Source organism: Hirundo rustica, chromosome 1 (genome assembly GCF_015227805.2).
Source record: "Hirundo rustica isolate bHirRus1 chromosome 1, bHirRus1.pri.v3, whole genome shotgun sequence".
NCBI lineage: Eukaryota > Metazoa > Chordata > Aves > Passeriformes > Hirundinidae > Hirundo > Hirundo rustica.
In genome coordinates this window covers 146,246,677-146,267,738 of record NC_053450.1, presented here as the reverse complement: position 1 = coordinate 146,267,738, position 21,062 = coordinate 146,246,677, and the positions used below count along the sequence as shown (strand labels likewise).

General features: G+C 41.2%; 1 protein-coding gene across 5 annotated transcripts in view; it reads right to left on the bottom strand.

The window, feature by feature from the left end:
• Positions 1-21,062, bottom strand: part of DIP2C (disco interacting protein 2 homolog C) — a 311,580-nt gene that overhangs the window by 132,449 nt on the left and 158,069 nt on the right. For 3 of the 5 annotated variants that reach the window (XM_040085482.2, XM_040085492.2, XM_040085501.2), the window contains exons 2-4: positions 14,576-14,647; positions 11,870-12,037; positions 2,606-2,716 (exon numbers count right to left, since the gene is read on the bottom strand). In XM_040085482.2, coding sequence (XP_039941416.1) covers positions 2,606-2,716; positions 11,870-12,037; positions 14,576-14,647 — 351 coding nt within the window. The remainder of the gene's footprint in view (positions 1-2,605; positions 2,717-11,869; positions 12,038-14,575; positions 14,648-21,062) is intronic. The other 2 variants (XM_040085508.2, XM_040085517.2) reach the window with 1 other exon arrangement.

Genomic DNA, 21,062 nt, shown 5'->3' with positions numbered 1-21,062 from the left:
AAACAACAGCTGAGACACCTACCCTTCATCATGGTAAGGTACATGCAGTTTACACCTTTAAAGGTGAGAGTAAAGAAGTTTCAGAGCTGACTTTTCCTTTATGGAGTCACAGATTTGTTAATGTTGGAAAAACTAACATTATTGAGACCGACCATTAACCCAGCACCATCATGCTCACTACTCAGCCACATCCCCAAGTGCCACATCCACATGCCTTTTGAACACTTTCAGGGATTGTCATTCCAGCTCTTCCCTGGACAGCCTGTTCCAGTGGTTGACAACTCTTTTGGTGAAGAATTTTTTGCTAATATCCAACCTAAACCTCCCCTGGCACAACTTGAGGCCATTTTCTCTTGTCCTATCTCTTGTTACTTGTGAAGAGAGGCTGAACCCCACCTGTCTCCAGTTTCCTTTCAGGGAGTAGTACAGAGTGATAAGGTCTCTCCAGAGCCTCCTTTTCTCCAGGGAAAACACCTCCAGTTCCTTCAGCTGCTCCTCATAAGACTTGTGCTTCAGACCCTTTGCCAGTTTCACTGCCCTTCTCTGGACATGCTCCAGCACCTCAGTGTCTGTCTTGTTGTAAGAAGCCATTATAAACCAGTTTTAAACCAAACATTTCCTTCATTTTGTGTTATATCTGGAGCAGTATCACAAAGAAAGTTGGATCCCATTCACTTGGAAATGAGTTATTACCCTTCTGCTCAGCTCTGAAATTAATTTTATCTTCCTTTAATCAGTGCTTCTATTTAGGGCATAATGATGTTCCCAACATGCTATACTGCAAATTCACTATTTTTCTTATAGTATTACCAAACTAGAATCAGTACAATAAAATTCAGCTGTGCCACAGAAGCACAGACTGGAGTAGGTCAGCAGAAACCTCTGGAGATCATCCAGTCCAACTCCCTGCTCTAGGCAGGGTCATCTACACCACACTGCTTGGGGCCATATCCAGTGGGGTTTTGAATAGCTCTGAGAATGGAAACACCACAGCTTCTCTTGGTAACTTGTGCCAGTGCTCAACCTCTCTTAGAGAAAAAAAAAAGCTTTTTCTTACACTTAAATCAAATTTTTCATATTTGAATGTGTCTGACTGCATCCAGCAAGAGGCATCTCTCAAACACAATCCAGAGATTCCACAGGCCAATTTATTCTCCTCGAGACCCTCCCTAACCATAAGGCTCCGGCTTCTGACTCTCAGCTCACCAGGGTCTCTGCCACAAAGGATGGTGGGTGCTGCTGTCCATGGCTCCCTAATTCACAGCTGCAAGAGAGGCAGCACCAGATGAAGCAGTCCGTGGCCTCAGGCTGCTATCTGAGAAGGATGCTCATACTGCAGCAGCCCCTGAAGCAGTTCAAACAACAGCTGAGACACCTACCCTTCATCATGGTAAGGTGCATGCAGTTTACACCTTTAAAGGTGAGAGTAAAGTTTCAGAGCTGCCCAGATCCCTCTGAATGGCATTATACACGTGTGGTATATCAACCGCTCCTTCCAATTTGGTAACATCTGCCAGTGTGTGAAGAGGGCATTGTCTCACTTGCAAAGTCACTAATGAAGCTATTAAGGTGTACTGGAGCCAGTATTCACACACCACAGTACCCATCAGAGACTGGTGTCCAGCTGGACTTTGTGTCACTGATCACAACTCTCTGAACTCAATTCAGCCAATTTCAAACCAGACTTGTTTATCTAATCTGCATTTCACCAGTTTGTCAAGGACAATGTTATGAGAGACACTGTCAAAAGCCTCACTAAAGTCAAGGCATCCAACTTCCACTGCCCTTCCTTCAACCTCCAGGGAAGTCATCTCATTGTAGAAGGTCACTAGGCATGAACTGACCAACCTAAGAGAACCTTGTAAATCCATGCTGTCTACTCCCAATCATCACCTTGTCCTTCATATATTTAAAAAGAGCTTCCAGCATTATTTATTCTACCCCCTGCTCAAGAGATCAAGAATAGTCTGGCTGACTTGTCGTTTCCCAGTCCTATTTCTTGCTGTTCTTAGAGACAGCAATGAATCTTGATTTTGCTCAGTCTGTGGAAATCTCCCCTGACTGACACAACTTTTTGAGGAGTTGAAAGTGGACTCACATTGGTCAGTGATGCATCCCCATCATGTCACACAGACTTCTACTTGTTCAGTTTGTTCAAATATTCCCTGTCCTGATTCTCCTTCACAGAGGATAGGCGGTCATTGCTCAAGACTTTCCCACTGGTCTCAGATGCTTTGGTTTCCAGAACTCAAATATCATCAGCACAGACCAAGGCAAAGGATACACTGATTATCTTGGCCTTTTCCACGCCCTTGTCACCCTGCCCCATTCAGCAGTGGGACCATGTTTTCCCTATTCCTCCCTAATCTGCCTGTAGACGGCCTTTTTGCAGCCCTTCATGCTCGCTGCCAGATCCAGTCCCAGATGTATCTTGGCTTTGTAACTCCACCCCTGCACGCCTGGACGGTGTCTCTCTATTCCCACAATGAATGTTCCCCATATATAGCTACATGAGTTTACAACAAGCTTCTCTTTTAAAAAACGAGGAACAGAACAAGACATTGCAAATATTCATTCCAGTTCTGGGGTCTTCTGTCCCACTCACCCGATCTGTAGCGCTCATCCCGTGACCCTGAGGACCTGCGACGGTGATACCGAGAGGAAGAGGATGGAGTGACAGGAGTTCGACGTTCTTGTGGTAACGCCTGGTCCACCCCTGCATTAATGAAAACAAACAAACAAACAAACAAACAGCTCATTCTGATTGAATTTTGGAAGATTTATAGTGAGGGGGAATTCAGCATACACTAGGAGTAGGAAATGAACATTCAGTGCCTAAAGCACGTCGTGTCAATTGCTTATACACTACTTGCCTCTGGTCAGAATTTCTGATGTGGTTACTTTCCTGGTTCGGTCTAAAAAAACATTTTTCCAGGGTCATGGACAACATAGAAAGAGCAAACAGTAAGCTTGGCATTTTTTATTTCCACAAACAGATGACTTTTCATAAAGTAGTATTTAGGAAATACTGAAATGAGCTAATAAAGGCAGACACCATCACAATGGATACTGAAACCTTCCTGCAAATTGGTTCCTAGGAAAACTTAAATGTGTATCATCTAAAACCTCAACTGGTCGGATGGTGTCAGCTGGTGACAGCACAATACTAACCTGTGGAAACTAGTTCCAGTGGGAAGGGAAATATAGTAATACCTTTTAGCTTCATTTTTAGCTACCAATGGTCAGAAAGCAAACTATAACTGCACCAAACCAGGCTGAAAACAGTAACCTGTTCCAGCAAAGCAACAAAAATAGCCTTGTAAACCTGCAGCATTTGAGTATGCTGAGCCTAAACATCCAGTATTTTAAGATTAAAACCTTTTATTAATCCCTTTCCCATAGTGAATTTACTTCTTTTTTTTTTTAATAGTATTTTTCTTGAAAGCTTCCTAAACTACAGTAGTAATATAGCAGCAGCATGATATATAAACACTTACAGAAATTTATGTTTTTGACAACATCCAGAGAAGAGTGAAGGCAATGACTTAAGCAGGAAAGTTCAAACAAGCAATAAGAAAAGCAACCAAACCTCCATGTGTAACAGTGGCATGATGTGGTGCCCTGCTCTCTTCCAGAGAAGAACCTGAGCAGACAAGCCCAGCTGATGCATTCTGATTGGAGCTAACAAAGCACAGAGCCTTGGGCGTGTGATGCACAGGGGTAAAGAACCAGGAGTACCTGACAAAATTTAATTGATTCTTTCCTATGATTTTTTTGCATTTAAGAAGTAGTTACACACTATGTGCAACAGTGACAACAGAAAAAAAACCTGCCCCTCTGCACTTAGGGCTCAAACGTAGGACTAATAACTTGAAATTGGATTCAACAAAACAATCCTTGGAAATATGCTCATATTTTTCAATTAAAACATAATGTAAAAACTCTCCCTTACTATTTCTAAATGGTTCAATGCCAGCTTATTGGAGAGGAATAAGAGTTTACATTTGTGGAAACAAGAATTTTTATGTAGACTACAGACCAACAGAAAATCCTGTGATTACTTCAATCAGTCTCAGGTGGGTTCCAACGGACTCTCTAAAAAGCAACTTTTGAAAAAAGTAGGCATTATATGCTTGCTTATTCTTTGTGAAAATAAACTGTACTCAAAATCCAGCCTCTCTCTTAAATCTTTGCATTATCAGCAATGTCAAGTCTGCTTTGATTCTGTGGAAGAATGGCTGGTTGGCTAAAAAACATGCTTGGAGTAAAATCTCATAGGCGCCTAAAAGACAGAATTGAACCCATAAATTTTCCTCTACTCAGATTGCGATTAATAATTCACTCTCCTAAATCAAATAAAATGTCTTCATTTAACTCCTCTGTCTCCACACTATAGTACTGTATAATTTCACTTGCTCTCACTTCCCTTAATATTCTTTCAGTCAGGTGAACCTGACTTCTAAATCACTGAAATAATTAAAAGGAATACTTTCTCCTCACTTTTATATATCAAAATACTTTCTCCTTCCTTTTATATTCAGAATTCTTCCTTCTTTATTTGGCCACCCTGAAAATGAGCAATACACAGTTAATAATAAAACTAATTTTGACTGAATTTTTTCTGTAAATTATGTTTCAGTCTGCTTGAGATGCTAAGCACCATTACTCATCTCAGTCCTTATCTACATTGTCAGGAATGAAATAATTTCTGGAAATCACATATATTCACAAAAATCCTAAAAAAACACACCTAAAAATTCTACACCTAACACTGATGCTGTGTGACAGAGGTTTTGCTAAGAAAGCAGTGCCACATATCCCATGGCAAGTGACTTGTGTAGGTCAGTGACGTGGAGAAAAACAAAGAAAGGTAATTGAGACATTGCCACTGCAGTATAACATCATGAAAATACTGGAAAAGGGGATTAACTGCAAATTCCAAACAAAAAAAACACATGCAACAGGCTTTAGAAACATCAAGGGAAAATTAAGCTGTGAGGAAATGCAGCAGTTTCAGAGGTGTACAACTGCTGTAGCAGGGAGATCTTCCAGGTAGACCTGAAAGCCATCAGGCAAAATACATTCAAGCTTGTGGCTTCCTCCTCCTGGTTTTGCGAGACACCTCAAGTATCCCAGTCCCTTTTCTGCAGCTGTGGGCAGTACACAAACTTCTTTTTCCAGATGTAAAATAAACAGTGCACATAGGATAACATCAAACACTGACCATGCCAGGGCAGAAGGCAGCAGGACACCCAAGTGGCCAGGCAGCACTGCTGCCCACTGCACTCCCTGACACTGCCAAGGGCTCTTCCCTCCTCCAGTGCACTATGGAGATCGTGTTTTCACTACAGATACATTAAGTGTCTCATCTAATCTTAAAACTGAGACACTTTAGCAAGTTTTATTTCCTTCTACTTTGTATACATGTGTTTGTTCTTTTAAGTAAGTCAGTTCTGACCCAATTTCTTCACACAGTCAGGAAAGAGGGAGCCCCAACTCATCATCCTGCACCAGTAGTCATTTAAGGCTAGAGAAAATTAATGAGAATATCAAAATGTCTTACGAGATCTGGGGGACCATTTAATGGCTTTACTTCCCACTTGCCCCTATATAGAAAAACAGTGAATAAACCGCTACCCAAATGTGGAGCAGGACACGTGAACTTGGCTCACTGATGACACCAATTAAGATGAGGAAGTTAGTTCTGTGCTAAAATACAGCCATTTGTGGGGACACCTCTTTGTATTATGTTCCTCTAGGGTGAAAAAGCAGAAAGCACTGCCCCACTTTGGAGAGACAGCAAGGAACTGGATGTCAGTTCGCTACTGAAGGGGCTGGATTAGGAATTAGCTGGATTGCCTGGACTCACATCTTGGCTTCCTGTGCACCCGCTGGCTCCCACGGCACCGGCAGTGGTGTGAGACAAAGGGACACAGCGGCAAGAACCTACACACTGCCATTCCTGAGCAATGGTGGGAGTAAAAGCCATGCAGAATAATGAGTACCATGAAATCAGTGAAGTGTTGCCACAAACAACAAAGCAGTGTTAACAGCCAAAATGTTCACCTCCATGAAGGCTCCAGCAGTTAAGTGCAGTAACAAGATTTTTTTTTTTTTTTCACTTCTACTTCTGAACACAACTAAACCCAAAAATTTGATAGCTTTCACAGCCAGCACAAGGGTCTGTGAGTTAAGTGCTAATGCTTGTTCAAGAGCAGCTTCACCCAGATGTATTTGTGAATTGGCGGCGTAATGGCTTGAGAATCCATACTTGGATCGATTCCTAAATTTAAGGAGGTGGCAAAGCAATGCATGTCTTTCCTAAGAGAAAGGACAGTGTCATGCCAGTGCCCTGTGCACAGACACATTCACAGTCACAGTCAAAGCAGCATAATTCTTAATAACACCGTGTTCTACCCCAGTCTTGCAGCTGAAACAGGACTTGACCAGGTAAGTGTGGTTAGCACTAGTGATTGACTCTTTGCAAGCCATGAAGAATTTCAGGAATATATATATATGTCTGGAACACAGTTATTTTATATGAGGCTTAGAAATCCGTGCTTCATAGTCATCACAATACACACAGGCATCACACCAGGTGCACTGGAGCAAACAGACATGTTCCTAATACAAACTAAAGCTCCTAAGACACTTATATTTAGGTGCCTACAAGAAGGTGCTTAAGCTAAGCTCCCATTAGGAAAAACAGAGACCTAGACCAGAACTCAAGATTCTAAACAAAGGTGTCAAATTTCCTTGCAGATGTTGTGGACTGTGATACTTGGCTTGACCAGAATGGCATTGTCCCCTTGAAGTACCTGTTTTATCTGTGCTCACACTGTGCAGTTGTCTGAAGTACCATAGGAAGTCCCGAACAGTATCAGACACCCACCTTCAGGCAACTCCATAAGTTCTGTGAAACCTTGAGAGTTGTGCAAGTGGCCAGTGGAAGTATCTGCTTTAGAATAAACTGAAAACTCTTTGGGTTTCATCAATTGAATTAACTATATCTCTTCACATAAGAATGGAAACATAAATCTAAGGTTCATAAGCAGACAACTTAATGCAGATATATCAATCCACAAATCCTAATCTGCAAGATGGATCCTGTCTTGACTGTGCTTAGCCAAAAATGCAATAGCCCTAGTAAAGCTATTTAAGCAATACCACTGCAAGCTGGATAGCTTTAAGTGCATGGTAGGTACAAAGCTGTCAGCTGGAAGCAGGTTTTGCTTATTTAATTTTTTATTTTTTTTTAATCTTCACCTCCTTGTTTCTCTTTTCTTTATTACTTCTTTTTGTCGCTAAATTGCAACACTATGTGCTGATAACATGGCAATAGCTGCACTGCCCTCTCCAACAATTATTTCCTTAATGACAGCTGAGAAGCTGCTTCAATGTTATTCCTACGTCTGTGCCAGATTTTTTAATCTAAAAATATTTAAAAGCTGAAATGTCTAACTGACAAGAAATAGAAGGCATTCTTAGACAGAGGCTATATTTATTGTTCTACAACTAACTTACAGTGTGTGCCCCCAGGAGAGAGAGCTGTAGGATAAACCAAACAACTCCAGGGCCAGTGGGAAGGAGGGCACACAATGTTTGCAGTGAAGTTTTGAGAAACAGTGTTTACCTTCCCTTCACAGTATTTCCTGAGCTTCTATTCAATGGCTGATGGCTCAGCTTTAAAAGCAAAGCCAGGTATGAACACACAGTGTATTTTGTAAACATGCTAAATGTCACACTATCCCCATGGATCTCACTACTTAGCATGGCATTTCACTCTTCCCATCAAAAGTACAACTAAGTAATGAATTCACTGGATAAGCCAAGGGAGATTTAAAATGCAATAACCAAAGACATTCAGGAAACTGGAGCCAAATTCTGCTAGATAGATCTGGAAAAATGTAATTTCTGATTAGATTTGTTTAATTGAAAGTTTTCCTTCACAGGTGAGCTTACTCGTAGTCTGACTTCAGACAATGCACATACTTCAAATTTTCTTTCCTTATTACAATCTCAATTCTGCCTTCTAGCACTTCATTGAAAGGTTTAACTTTCAAGTCAAGCATGGATATCACAGGCTTCTTTTTTTTTCTTCTTTATCCCAGTGATGGTGGACACCACATTACAGCTCCAGTGCATATGTGGTGTTTGATTTCAATTTTCCTTTATACAGCTTCAGTGTCCCATGTGAAGATTCTTTTTGGAGAATATGTAAAAGAAGACTACCTATGCACAATGCAAACATATTCACCAATGGGCTGGTCAAATCACACTGCAGACAAATTCAGGCAGCACTGTGAATTCCAGGAGCATCTCATTTTGACAGTGGCACCCAGCTCTTCAAACACCTCCACAGGCTCAACCTCCCCTGTTCCAGCACTGGTTAAGCTTTAAGGCCCTCAATGGTGGTTTTCCTTTCTACCCTCTATTGTTCACCTCTCACTGAGCCGTCTTTCCTCACCCATTTGTCAGATTTTAGACCAACACTTTCATGTTTTTTGCTATGTTCTCTTATGTTTTGCAGATGGCCTCCAGGAATATCAACAGGAATTTCCTCAGAAATCTTCAAATTCCTTGAAAAACACACCAGCTCTGATGCCTACTAAAAATATCCTCCCCCCAAAAAACATCATATCTGCATTACTAACTGATTTCAGCATGTACTCAGTGAAAAGTGAAGGAAGGTATTTTTTGCTCTGTGTTTGAACAAGATTCAATATTATGAGGTCTTGGTACAGGATAGAAAACAGAGATGCCATCAAAAACCAAAGAATTATAAAATGGTAACTGGATTCTCAGTCATGGTAGCAAAACCGAAACAGTAACCATCATATTTAAGTGATGGCCTGAGGGGAAACTTCTCAGAGGCTTTCACTACCTTCCTTTTTATCCAAACTAAGCTCTGCAGGCATCCACCAATTCAAAACCAAACTCTTTTTTAAGCCCAAGACTTATTAGGCATTTGTCTGTGTGCTATAGTTTCTCATCTGTGAAACATCTGTCGCACAGTTTGAGGGATGTGCCCACATGTGCAATGCACGTGCTTTTCAATGAGAACCATGTTCCCAACACACACACACTCTTTGAAATGCCCCATCATGGCTATCCCTTGGTAAGGTCTGCGAGGATTAGGAAGGCAGATGTGATAGGAATACTTGTTAATCTAAAGAAAATGAATACATGAGAGCATTTTTTTCAGAAACAAATTTTGTTTAAATATTTCTTCGCAATCTTTGCAATCCCAGTAATGTAGCAATATAAATAATGTCTGTGGAAGAAAAAATGAAATTGCAGTCACCAAGTTTACTTGGAGTGCCTTAACACTTAGCAGCAGGAATAGCTGACAGCAAAGGCATGCACACATACACACAGAAAGTATGCAAATGTATGCACAGAGAACAGATATATATTAATATATGTGTCATGCTAATAAGAGAGGCTATGGAAATTGGTTCCTGTAATTCTACAGAAAATTGCTTTTTCGTAAGGCAAAGGGATCTTCTGCACAAATGTATTATCTTCTCTGCCCTGCATAGCTTGAAATGTTCCCAAGCTGGTGCTGTTGGGGCTCCAGCAGCAGGAGGTGCAGGGATCTGTCTCTAGGCATGTGAAAGGAGCAGCAGGTGCCTTTTAAGCACCACATCTCACAGATTTATTAACCATAATAAATAAAGCACTGATGACTGGTCCACATGGTTACACTACAAATAGAGCTACACTGGTGGTACCAATGATGGGAAATTACAGAAAGCAATCTAGTGGAGACACAGCACTTGATTAAGAGAGAATGAACCACCCATGTCTAAGCTGCTAGAAACAATGCTTAATTGATAACAACATTGTCTCTGTTCTGTGAATGAATAATCAAATTTCCTGGCAAAACACTGGAAGCAAATTGGGTAAAACCACAGCTTAGGGGGAATACACGTAATTTAGGGATTTTTTCTTCTAGGAAGGGTTTCTCTTTATAGTATGCATGCCATTGTCCATGTTATCTTACCAAGAACTGAATGATCAAATCAAGATCAAATTCAGAAAGTTATTCTGAAGCAAATCCCTGTTTAAGTGGTTCAGCTCTTGGCTGTCATAGCTCCTCTACAGAGGCAGTAAGAGAAAGGTCACCACACAAGAGGGACTGGGATATATGTACAGATATAAAGGTCTGGATTCACTATTATTTTTAGATGTCTGACACATGGGCACGCTAAGGAAAGAAAAACTGCTCTGCACACAGAATATCTCCAGCTACAAACTCACATCCTAAGAAAGCATCTTGAGGAAACAAAGCTGTACTTTTGTCTCCCTGACTTAAAACAGGTGTGGATTTAATTGGAAAGAAAAAGGGGGCTCTCCCCATCCCTTCTCCCATTAACACTGCCAAATGCAGCATATCCGTTCCGCATTTCTGGATGTTCGACAGCCTGGCTGGAACAGTACAAATGTCCTTTTACATATGTGCAGTCTGTGCAACATCTGGATGCATCAGACTAGCTGTACATGCACTGTGGAGTCAGCCTGCAAATGAGCAGTGGATCTGGCACATCCCCTGTGTGTCACCGCACCTTTGCTGTACAGCATGTGACAATGCGCTCTCTGGGATTGTCCCGTCACAAACAGGGAGCCTAAGAGCCAACTCCTACATCACCCAGGGTATCAACCACATGGTTGCCAGGCTTTACCTTTCATTAATCCCACTCCTGAAAAGTAACAGCTCACCCTTTCTAAAATGACAGCATCCCAATAAGCATGACAAAATGATGATATATATATGTCTATTCATATAAGTCTACAGCTCTTTTACTGGTTACATTTATCACACGGTTTATTATCACTAATACTGTTAAACCTGAAATTGCAATTTACATTAAATCCTTCCCATTCAGGCAGAGGAAGTTCACCAGGCTGAGACAACCTGACCTAGAGCTGTGTAAGAGAAGAAATACAAACACAGTCAGAATCCAATATAGGTCTCTTCCACAGAATTATGGTTTGAAAAGGAGTGGAGAAAGGTTCCTGAAATATATAATCTTTTTACAGGTATGTCTTGTTCTGACAGAACTGCAAATCTTATCTTCCCTCCAGCCATCTCTTACATGTCCGGACAGCATGCATGAAGTGTGGACAAGCATACAGGCTAGAGTGCGATATCCTCCATGTGTCCACATAGTTGGCAAGAGAAAATCTTGTGTCTTGAGGGGCTGTGGATCCTCTGCAGCCTTGCTACAGATGCAGGGATAAAGCAGAATGCCTGCCACCAGCCACAGGTCCTGCCAGAGGGATGGGTATCACTTCCACAGGCATGGCTGGAGTCATGCCTTGCATTGCAGAGATGTAACCCTGCAGAATGTTCTTCCTTCATCCTGCTCTACCAGCCTGATGCCTGTTCCTGGAAGTCAGTCTGCTTCTGAATGGATTGGATGTGAGCAGAGCTCAGGCAGAAATCTCTACTTGAAAATAGCATAGAACTAGGGGTGCTTAGACTTTTACAGCTTCCTCCGGAATCTGGTGAGCTTGGGCCTGTTTAGAGCTCTGTAAAAAGGCAGTGCCAAAAAGGGAATTAGAAACACACACATTCCTGTGTTTCACCAGCACATTGTGTGCAACCTCCTCCAAAATATCCATGGTATGGAAGCTAAAGAAGTGTTAATATGTTCAAATGTTACTAAGAAGAGCTATTCCTCCTCCCTTCCCATCACTTCACTCCAAGCCAGCAACGGCCTTCCAGATGCCATCCTTTGGTTGTCTGCCTTGCGACTGGCAGCCCCATGTCCATCCTAGTGATGTGGGCATCTGCCAGAGGCTTCCAGATGAGGCACAGTTATATACAGATACGGACTGGAAAAGATACATTCATCGTGCTCACCAAAACGAAAATAAAAGAGAGGCCGGTTTCCTGCTGTGCTGGCTGCTCTCTCTCTAGCGGCCGCTTCCCGGATGTCACAGACACCAATGTTGGCAGTGCGGAGCATTCTTCTGGCAGCTCCTTCACTGTGTTGCAGTCTACACCGTACCGCGGCAGCTCCATTCGCTGCTGTAACAAGTTGAAAAAAACTAATTAATTCACGTTTAGTTTTTTTACATTTGTTACAGCGACGAGTGGAGCTGCTGCCCCCATGCAGTAGAGCACACACGCACACGCACGCACAGACACCACAGGACACCCACGGAGCCAACGCGGGTCGATGTTCCACTCTGCCAACATGGGCGTTGGGAATGTTAGCAAAGGTGCAGCGGGAGGACTGGATGTCCCAGCAGAGGGGAAATGCCTTTGGATTTCCTTCAGTTTGTTGAACACAGTCACAGAATGCAAATTCCTGACCTTTCCCAATGCCTCCAATCCCAGCAAAAGTCATGTCCGTTTCCATACTGGTTTAAAATATCTCTAAAACTTATGTTCCCTTATAACATCAAGTTCCAAGTCCATGGAAGCTTATAAACTCTTGCATTCCCCATCAAAACAGGCTACAATATATTTTTTTTAATAAAGGCTGATTGGTCATGTATGTGATTGTTGAGATGTTAACAGAGGCTTACAAAAGGCAGCATCTCTTCTGTCATCCTGTTGGAAAGGATGCATCTCCCCCTTCCCAGTGAGCAGGGACTTAAAGCTGTTCAGATGAGTAAGGTCTTAGAAGGATTATAACAAATCAATCCTTTTCAAGTTTTGTCCAAAAGGTAACGCAACAAAACAAACAAAAGGTACAAAGACAGCAAAAGACCCAAGCACAAATAGTATCCATTTATGGAGGAAAATACTTCAATACAGCAGAAGCAGTGTCTTCCACTATAATAAAATAATCCATTTAGCCATCAGCTAAATGATTTAGCTTAATATATTTACAAGAAAACAGTGGACAATATTTCAATGCTTTTTCTCTTGATCCTATTACCTTCACTCATCCATATTCCACATTCTTGTGAGGGATTTTCCAGCAACTGGCTGAGCAGAAGATGTTAATTCCACTTTGTCCCATCTTTAAAATATCTCTAAGTCAGCTACATTCTCAATCATGACCTCTTCAAATTATTGAATGGACCTTACCACAGGACTGGTTTACAGAGAACCCTCTGCTTCTCCTTACACTGAAAAACTTAAGTATCACAGCAGAGACCTTGAAAGGTAAATCTGTGAGGTTCTCCATGTTCTCTCTTTCATTATTACATGCATATGAACCCCTAGCTGTTCCAGCCATGGATATAGTTTGACAGAAGATTGTAAGCTTTCTGGAGAAACAGCTCTATTTGCCTGTGTGAAGAAAGGAGAGTAACAACTGAAAAAAACCAAACAGATTCTGGTACCAACTGTGCCGCTGCATTGAGGATTGCTGTGAGACTCTTCATAACCCAGCAAATCTAAGGAGGTCTCATGAAAAACTGCTGTGAAGACTAATGTATGTCTGATAGTCAGGTTGGACCAATAAATACCCAGAAAATTAATATACTGCACCTCTGGTATTGCAATTTTGTTGATTTGATTTGCTTCATTCTCTAATGGCTCCCAATGGTCCGGGAATGTCACAGATACCCTCAAACCATGCTGTATCACTTCAGAAAACAGAGGCATCTGTAGCACCAGTGGAGCAGACCAAGTGAAATCCAAAGGAACAAAATCAGCATTCTGCTATAGAATTGACTAACATATATATAAATCTGACTAAGAGAGAACAAGGCAGTGCCTTCACAGATCAGCACTTTAAATAAAACCCCATCAATTCCACTAAAAATGAAGGATTTTGTAAAAGGAGAAACTAGTGTCGAGGCCTGCCACAAAAACAAGGCTCAGAGAACAACCAAGCCCAAGTGGAGCCTCTGTAAGTTCACTGAGAGCAGGAATGCACAGGCACACTCCTCTGAGAGCAAGAAAAAAGAGAGGTCTACACCAATATCTACAACTACACACTGGACTTCATGATCCAGTGCCTCTCAAAAGTAAAAGAACTCTGAAAAGTTCTTATATATGAAATAAATTCAATGAAGCAATACGTTATTAAATTTAGTCTGAAGGTATTTTCACACCTTTTGGGCAAGTGCACACAGCCCATCCCTTAGTACTAAAGCCAGGTATGTGTAAAATGTCAGTTGCCAACACACCTTAGGACAAGCTGAACTCTAAGGACATTGATGGTCTCTCTAATGTCTTCAAAAGTGAGACTTGGACAGGAAACCCAGAACTGGAGGGAGTTACAAAGATCCAAGGTTCTCTTCCACTCTTTCGTATACTTCTGTTCAAGAAACTTCACATGGCTGAGATATTAATGAGTTAGGACATCACGTTTTCCTCTGGATTCTTGAATTCCTTCCAACGAACAATGCCTCTCTTAACAAGCCTAGGCTGATTTAATTTTCCAGACATGACTGCCAAACCCACACCAACGTATGTAAAAAATGTACACACACATCAAAGCAGACATATATATAAAAATACATATAAAATGGATGGAATAAGCTTATTCTGCATAACAATAGCCTTGTTTCTGCCACATATATTTCTTCAGAGATGCAGATTTCTACAGTGGCAACTATAAGTACACTTGACATCTTCATGTATCACAAGCACAGATACACATACCGGGAGGCTGTGGCAGGTAGGCCCCAATTAATTTTGATCTCTTCTTTTCATATCCCTTCTGTGTGATGTCACCTGCCAAGAAAAGAAAAGGAAAATCAATAAGATGTGGATAAAGACAGTGTCTAGCTGCTTAATGGCAGCACCATCAGCTTAGCCACCACTGCACTGTTCATCTGTCCTGGCAATTAGAATGAACAAACGAAAAAGCACAGAATGATCATTCCACCCAGAAAAAAATCCATTTACGCCAGAGCCATTCTGGCAAGAAAATACCCAGCCTTGACTTATTTCAGCAGTGAAGTCCAGCAGCGCAGAGTTTTAAAACCATTTTGATGTGCTGTACATAAGCTTTCAAAAGCAGCAATGACCTTCATTAGGTTAATAAACAATGGATTATATAGAATGCGTGGGCCTGTAGTGGCTGGCAAAACACATCACTGATTAGTATTTTCTAACATTAATGGGATTTTTCTAATCGAGCATGTAAGGCACAAAAGACTTGAAACTGCTGCTATATCATTTCTGCAATATAAATGTTTTAGCTCATTTCTGAGCAGTACTGAGGAACAAAACCAAAACAAAACAGATCTACAACAGATCCACTAGAAAATAGTACCATAAAGGCTCTTTGTCGGGCTTTCCACTAAACTATCAAAAAACCCCAACTTTGGAGACAAACATCTGTATTTCCTAAATTCAGTTGAAGTGACACTTCACTGCATCTCAAGCTTCCCCACATAAGCTGTGGGTTTTTTTAATATAAAGCTTTAAAAACATTTCTCTGTAAAAGTTTTCTAGCAAAAAATGACACATGATTAGTCATGTAGAACAAAACTTATACTTTTAGTCTTCTTACACTTCAGGAGAAGTTTGGCACCAAAGCAGAGATACAGTCCTGACTCTGGAGCTAAATATAGAATTTAATAAGTTATATATGCTAGTGTTCAATAGAAGCTACTCCAGAAACTAAAAAGAGGGCTAGCTTTTGCAATTCAAAGATTTTAAAAATAACACCATATTCCCTGTCCTTTCAATAGGCCTATCTGTTATTGTGAGACTCATCATGCAGCCAAAGCTCACTTGCAACATTAGACTTGTATATTGGCACAGGTTGAGGGCTTAGGAGGGTGGAGGAGCTATGACTGTAGTGTCCAGCAGGACATGGCAACGTGAGCCCGTTTGTGGTCTTCCATCCCTGTGCTCAACCTTTACCTAAGGACACCATTTGCCAAGGGAACGACACACTCATTTCTATCCCAGCTGCTCTGGCAAATGGGTGCTAAATTAGCTCCAATGTCTGCTGGTCTGAAATCAATAACTGCATAAAAACATCTTTAATTGCTATGCCTTGCTGAAACACCTTTTCTTGGGAATGGTTCCAGTAAGCAATAAGGAGGCAAAATTCTCCAAACCTCTCTGCCAGTGTCCTGAGCCAACCTCTCGCCTCTGCTTCAAAAACAGTCCTTAAAATAACACCTATACTCTTCACTACCATATCTCAAACTCTTCTACAAAAGAAGTCAGCTAAAATATCTGTGTTTTTAAATGGGGAGAGCGCGACTGAAGCACTTCAAATGATAACATTCCCATACTTACACAGGGAAGAAGTGGCAGACTTGGCATGGGGTCCTAAGCCTTTAAAGTTCAAACCCACTGACTTTTCAAGCACATTTCGTCCCATTTTGAACACATCTGGCATATGTCCAAGCTAGTAATACAAGCTCCCTCTCCGTTCTAATCATCGGCTTCTCACAAACCAGACAGTAACAATAGATCATTCAAATGCTTGAATGAAAAAATGTGTTTGCTTTTATTTGAAAATGATAAAATGTGAACAAATTTTTCTTTCAAACTGTTGCTAAACAGATTACAATTGACTTCCTGTGCTCATCAACACCAAAGTCTCACGCATTCACGCCTGACTAAAAATTTTGCTTTCTTATTTTACTATTGCTCTTTTAGGAGAACAGAGGTCCCCTATGGAGAACCACAGCACCCCTGTAATATGTGCAAGCTGGCAATGCCATTTTAAATACAAAGCTATTAACAACAGGTGCTTGACTATTGGTTATTCTTCCACTCACATGGTAGTACATACGCATGCAAATCAATACCTCAAGCTGGGTATTCCAGACATGACTCATGCAACCTGCATCCATTCCTGGCTTAAAAGTTTCTTCCACTAGTTTATAAACATATATTGTCCTAATGGAATGAAATTACAGAAACTAGCTATTTCTTTGACATCAAAGTGGGAAAGATAAAAATCAAGTGTTATCTCTTGTCAGTAATAATCTTTTATTCAAACTGGTATCCAGGCTCACTCTTTTGAAGTTCACCATTAAAGAATTACTCTGAGCAGAAACAATAGTGAATCCTTTCCCAGACCACTGACTCCACAAATAAAATCACCAATAAAATGAGGTTTTGAGACAACTTATTATGAAAATATTTCAGTTTCCAGGAGCAAACAGCATATTAATTTGGAATTATCACTAAACTTTCTATAACCATGTCCATCATGTCCATCCAAGCCACCAACTACAAAAAACATGCCAAAGCAAAATATAAAATCTCCACAATTTTCATTGTAGCATCACTTCCACCATTTTGAGGTGTCAAGTGTATCACATATTCCGGGGAAGTACTATGCTTTATTTATCAGGATTAATGCTATTTGTATTTGTGTTTTTTCAGGTAGACTGACTTTAGATTATAAACAATAGCTCATTATTCTTTAAAATATTATCATGACATATGTAAAACTATCGCATTTCAAAGCTATGTTGAACTCACTGTGTAAGCTCTAAAGATATAGTAAGCACAGCTCACCAAAGGTCAAGTGAGCTTAAACTCTTTTCTTGTGATAAATCACCATTCACTCAGTTTCCTCAACACAACACTAAGACCTTTGGACTATGTCCTTCCTTCCTTTGCAGATGAATGTGAAAATTTTACATCTGTCATCTGAGGAGCAAGCCCCTTTCCAGTTATGTCCACCTAGCTCACGTTCTTGCACAGTACAATGCTCCATTTAGTCTTGCCTTTTTGAGAGTATCCACAGGATAACAGGAACGATACTTTCTTGCCCAGGGAAGAAAGGATTTATTGTACCTTTCTGTTTTTAACCAACTCTTCTCTTGAAAAGCCAGCCAACTCAAGGAGGGGAAAGGGTCTCACCCACAGTGTCCTTTGAGCAGACAGAATGCACTGGGTTTTCCACCCACTCTCCAAAGCCTCTGCAAATTGAGATCACCTTGCACAGGGGACAAGGCTGGCAATGGGTTTAAGGAAAAGGCCAGGCCATGGATGAATGGATGATGACAAGACTCCAGCACTAAGGATGTGCAGGAGCAGAAGGAGCACACGGCTGCAGGGCACTCTGAGGATGGATGTCCCTGGGACAAGACACCATCACATAATCCCACTCTGTTGAAAGGTGGCTTCTCCATTTAGCAGCTCCCTGAGGCCTCTGCTCTGCCTGCCTGTCTTCTGCCGTGGCTCTCGCCCCATTCCCTGGCCTTGGCTCTGTTCCCAAGTGCTCTGTCCAGCTCTACTACTTCTCAGCTTCATCCCACAGCTGGTCTCCAGCCCCTGCCCTTCTTCTCACTCTCTTCCTCCCAGGCTGCATTCACTTCACTGCCCCCAAGAATCTCAGCCTCCCATTTGCATCAGCACTCTCTTCCTCACTTCCACTGATGATCTGACAAGTTTCCACCATGGGAGGCCACAGGTGTATTCCCTGGGGGGTCCTGTGCCCAAGGGCCAGCATGGGAGAGTAAAGTCCAAGCCTGAGAGACCTGAACGCACCAGCAGTGAGCAAATGATACCCTGCCTTTTTCCATATTTAAAACTGACTGTCCAGGGACTGCTGAACAAGAGGCATGCCGTACACTGACCCTCTTTTACCAAAACAAGTTCATTTCTATTGAAATAAGTCTTGGAGAGTCTCTCCAGGCACAAGAGGGAAAATGCCATGCTTGCAATAAAAAGGACAGCATGAAAGAAAGACCATCCACCCCTCCTCCAAGGAAGGCTGCCTAGTTGAGTCGAGTACAGGAGCAGGGCTCTGGCAGTCTGTAATCCCACTGCCATCTCCTTTATTTGTGATTTGTGCCCCTGTTTCTGCTGCTTCCCCAGCTGCAGATGGCTATGCTCTCCGACACCAGCGCCCGCAGACAAGAAGTCTTCTGTAGCTATATTTAGCAAAGCCACGCCGGAGTGGAAGTTCATTGGACTATGCTCATCACAACCGTTACTGTTCGCATCAGACCCTGTGTTTTTTTTGAGAATTTACTGGGTTTTTCTCTTTCCTTCCAAAGGGCTGGGTTTCTGTCTTGTTACAGAGACAATGGTCTAAAGCCAGGGCAGGCGGGTCAGAGCAATGCAACTACAGCACAAACCCAGTCACGAGCAAGGAAGGAACACCAGGTAATAGAGAGCCCCTGGGGATACTCCACACTGGGGCAAGACACCTTGAGGAGTAAGAAATGCCTGTAAATGTTGAATTCATTCCCACTATCCTATCCCCTTTCTGGTCTCCCCATGAGTCAGCTTCATCCACTTGCATGTCATGTCCTACACTGAATCACATCTTAAACCAAAAATGAAAAGGTGCATTTTGTAATCAGCAAATTATTGCCTTCTTAGTGTTTTGTTGAAGGGAAGGTTATTACATGTGAAAATATTTCCACATGAAAATATCTGTGCATTTTTACCCTTCTTTAAAGCATTTGTACTTTCAAAGCTGAGAGTGGTTAGAAACAGTGGTACCACAGAAAAATAATGTGCTGTGCTGCTATCATAAAGTAAAATTCTTAGAGTTGATACAGTACAAAAATTTCATTTCCAACCAAAATACCTATTAGCTGATCTATTATCACTTCTGAAATCAAACACGTGCAGTCCTGAAGAGTTGCTACCATGATATATTAAGTAAATTTATTCAAAATTATTGCATTATACAGGGGAGGAAAAAGAAAAAACAAAGCCCAATACAAGCTAAATGTCACCACATCTTTCTTTTTTCCTGGAAGATTCCAAAAATTCTTACTGATCTCAGTCTTTCACGACACAGCACAGGTAAAAGCTAATGACAAAATCAGGGACCAAAATCACCATCTTTAGTGCAGTGAAAACCCAATTTTATACTCCGTGATCTCAAAGCCTGACTGATGCTACTGTTTTCACTACACATACATGTTTTCAAAATGAAATTTCAGGCTGGGACTTTGAATTAGTTTAAGGCATTTATGGAAAAATCCACTACGGGAAATAATGCAATCAATAACTCCTCTCAAGCACAGACTAACACACAGCTCGCCGGTGAGTGTCTTTCCTTTACCCATGATTTTCTGCCCTCTAAAGATTCAATTTTCTGTATGACTTGTTTATTGCTGATGACTCAAATTCAGTGTCAGCATCTTGGCAAGAGGGATTTGAATGAAACAAAGCTCCTCATAAAGAGAACTGTGAGTCATTTACTTCTCCCACTCATGATGCAGACAGTCTCTCTGTCTGGTCTCCCAAAAATATGCCAAGAGACAAAAGATTTCATTTTGGAGGGTGCAAGTACAGAGATATCAGAACTCCACAAATATATCATGTAACACGTACAAGAACACAAAAATATATATCAGGAGTAATTTTCTTTTCCAACGTCTTTTAAAAAATGATGTTTAACCACAGCAGCAGCTTGGAAAGCTGCTCAGAACTAGGATGAAGAAACAAATGGCAAACTATAGCAGTGGGCAGAAAAATTAATGGGATCCCACACTTTCACTGCAACCAGTGCCATAAATTACAGAACTGCTCAAGTGCCTTTAAAGAGATTATGCCGCAGCTTAAAGGTTTCAATTTTTTTTTTCAAAGGTGACAATTTTACCCCCTATATCTGAATTCCCTTCTTCCCCCAAGGGTACATTTTGTTCCTGTTTGTTGCAAGCAAAGCAGAAAATGGCTGAATTTCGGTGAAAGATAAGGAAGAGTGCTCCATGTGTATTTACGATGTGAAGCTTACAATGTTTCCTAAAGAGGGCTCTAATTCAGGAGAAAATATTTAAACAGATTATACTATTAACAGAGAAGGTAAACTATTTTAACAGGGCTGAAATAAGAGATTCAAGGCCTTCTGAATTTGGAAAGAATTCCTATTCAAAATAAATACCTTCTTCCCATTCCTTTTTTTAGAGAAATTAAGTATCTGCTGCATAACCTGCTAAGTACTTAGTTTTAATTCAGATTCTACTGGTTTAAAGAAACATTTGACCAGTAAATAATTTTGTATGGAAGCCATTTTTTAGTATATCCACCTTGAATCCCAGAAGACCCCTTAATGACTTTCCCCACTTACTTTCTGGTCCCAAAGTCTTCAGCACATTTTCCCAATACCCAAAACACTCCTGGGCTTCAAAAGAAAGGGGGAAAAAAAGCTGGAGGGTGGGGGGGGGGGAGAGGAGAGGGGGAAATCCCCCAAAAGGAACTCCGA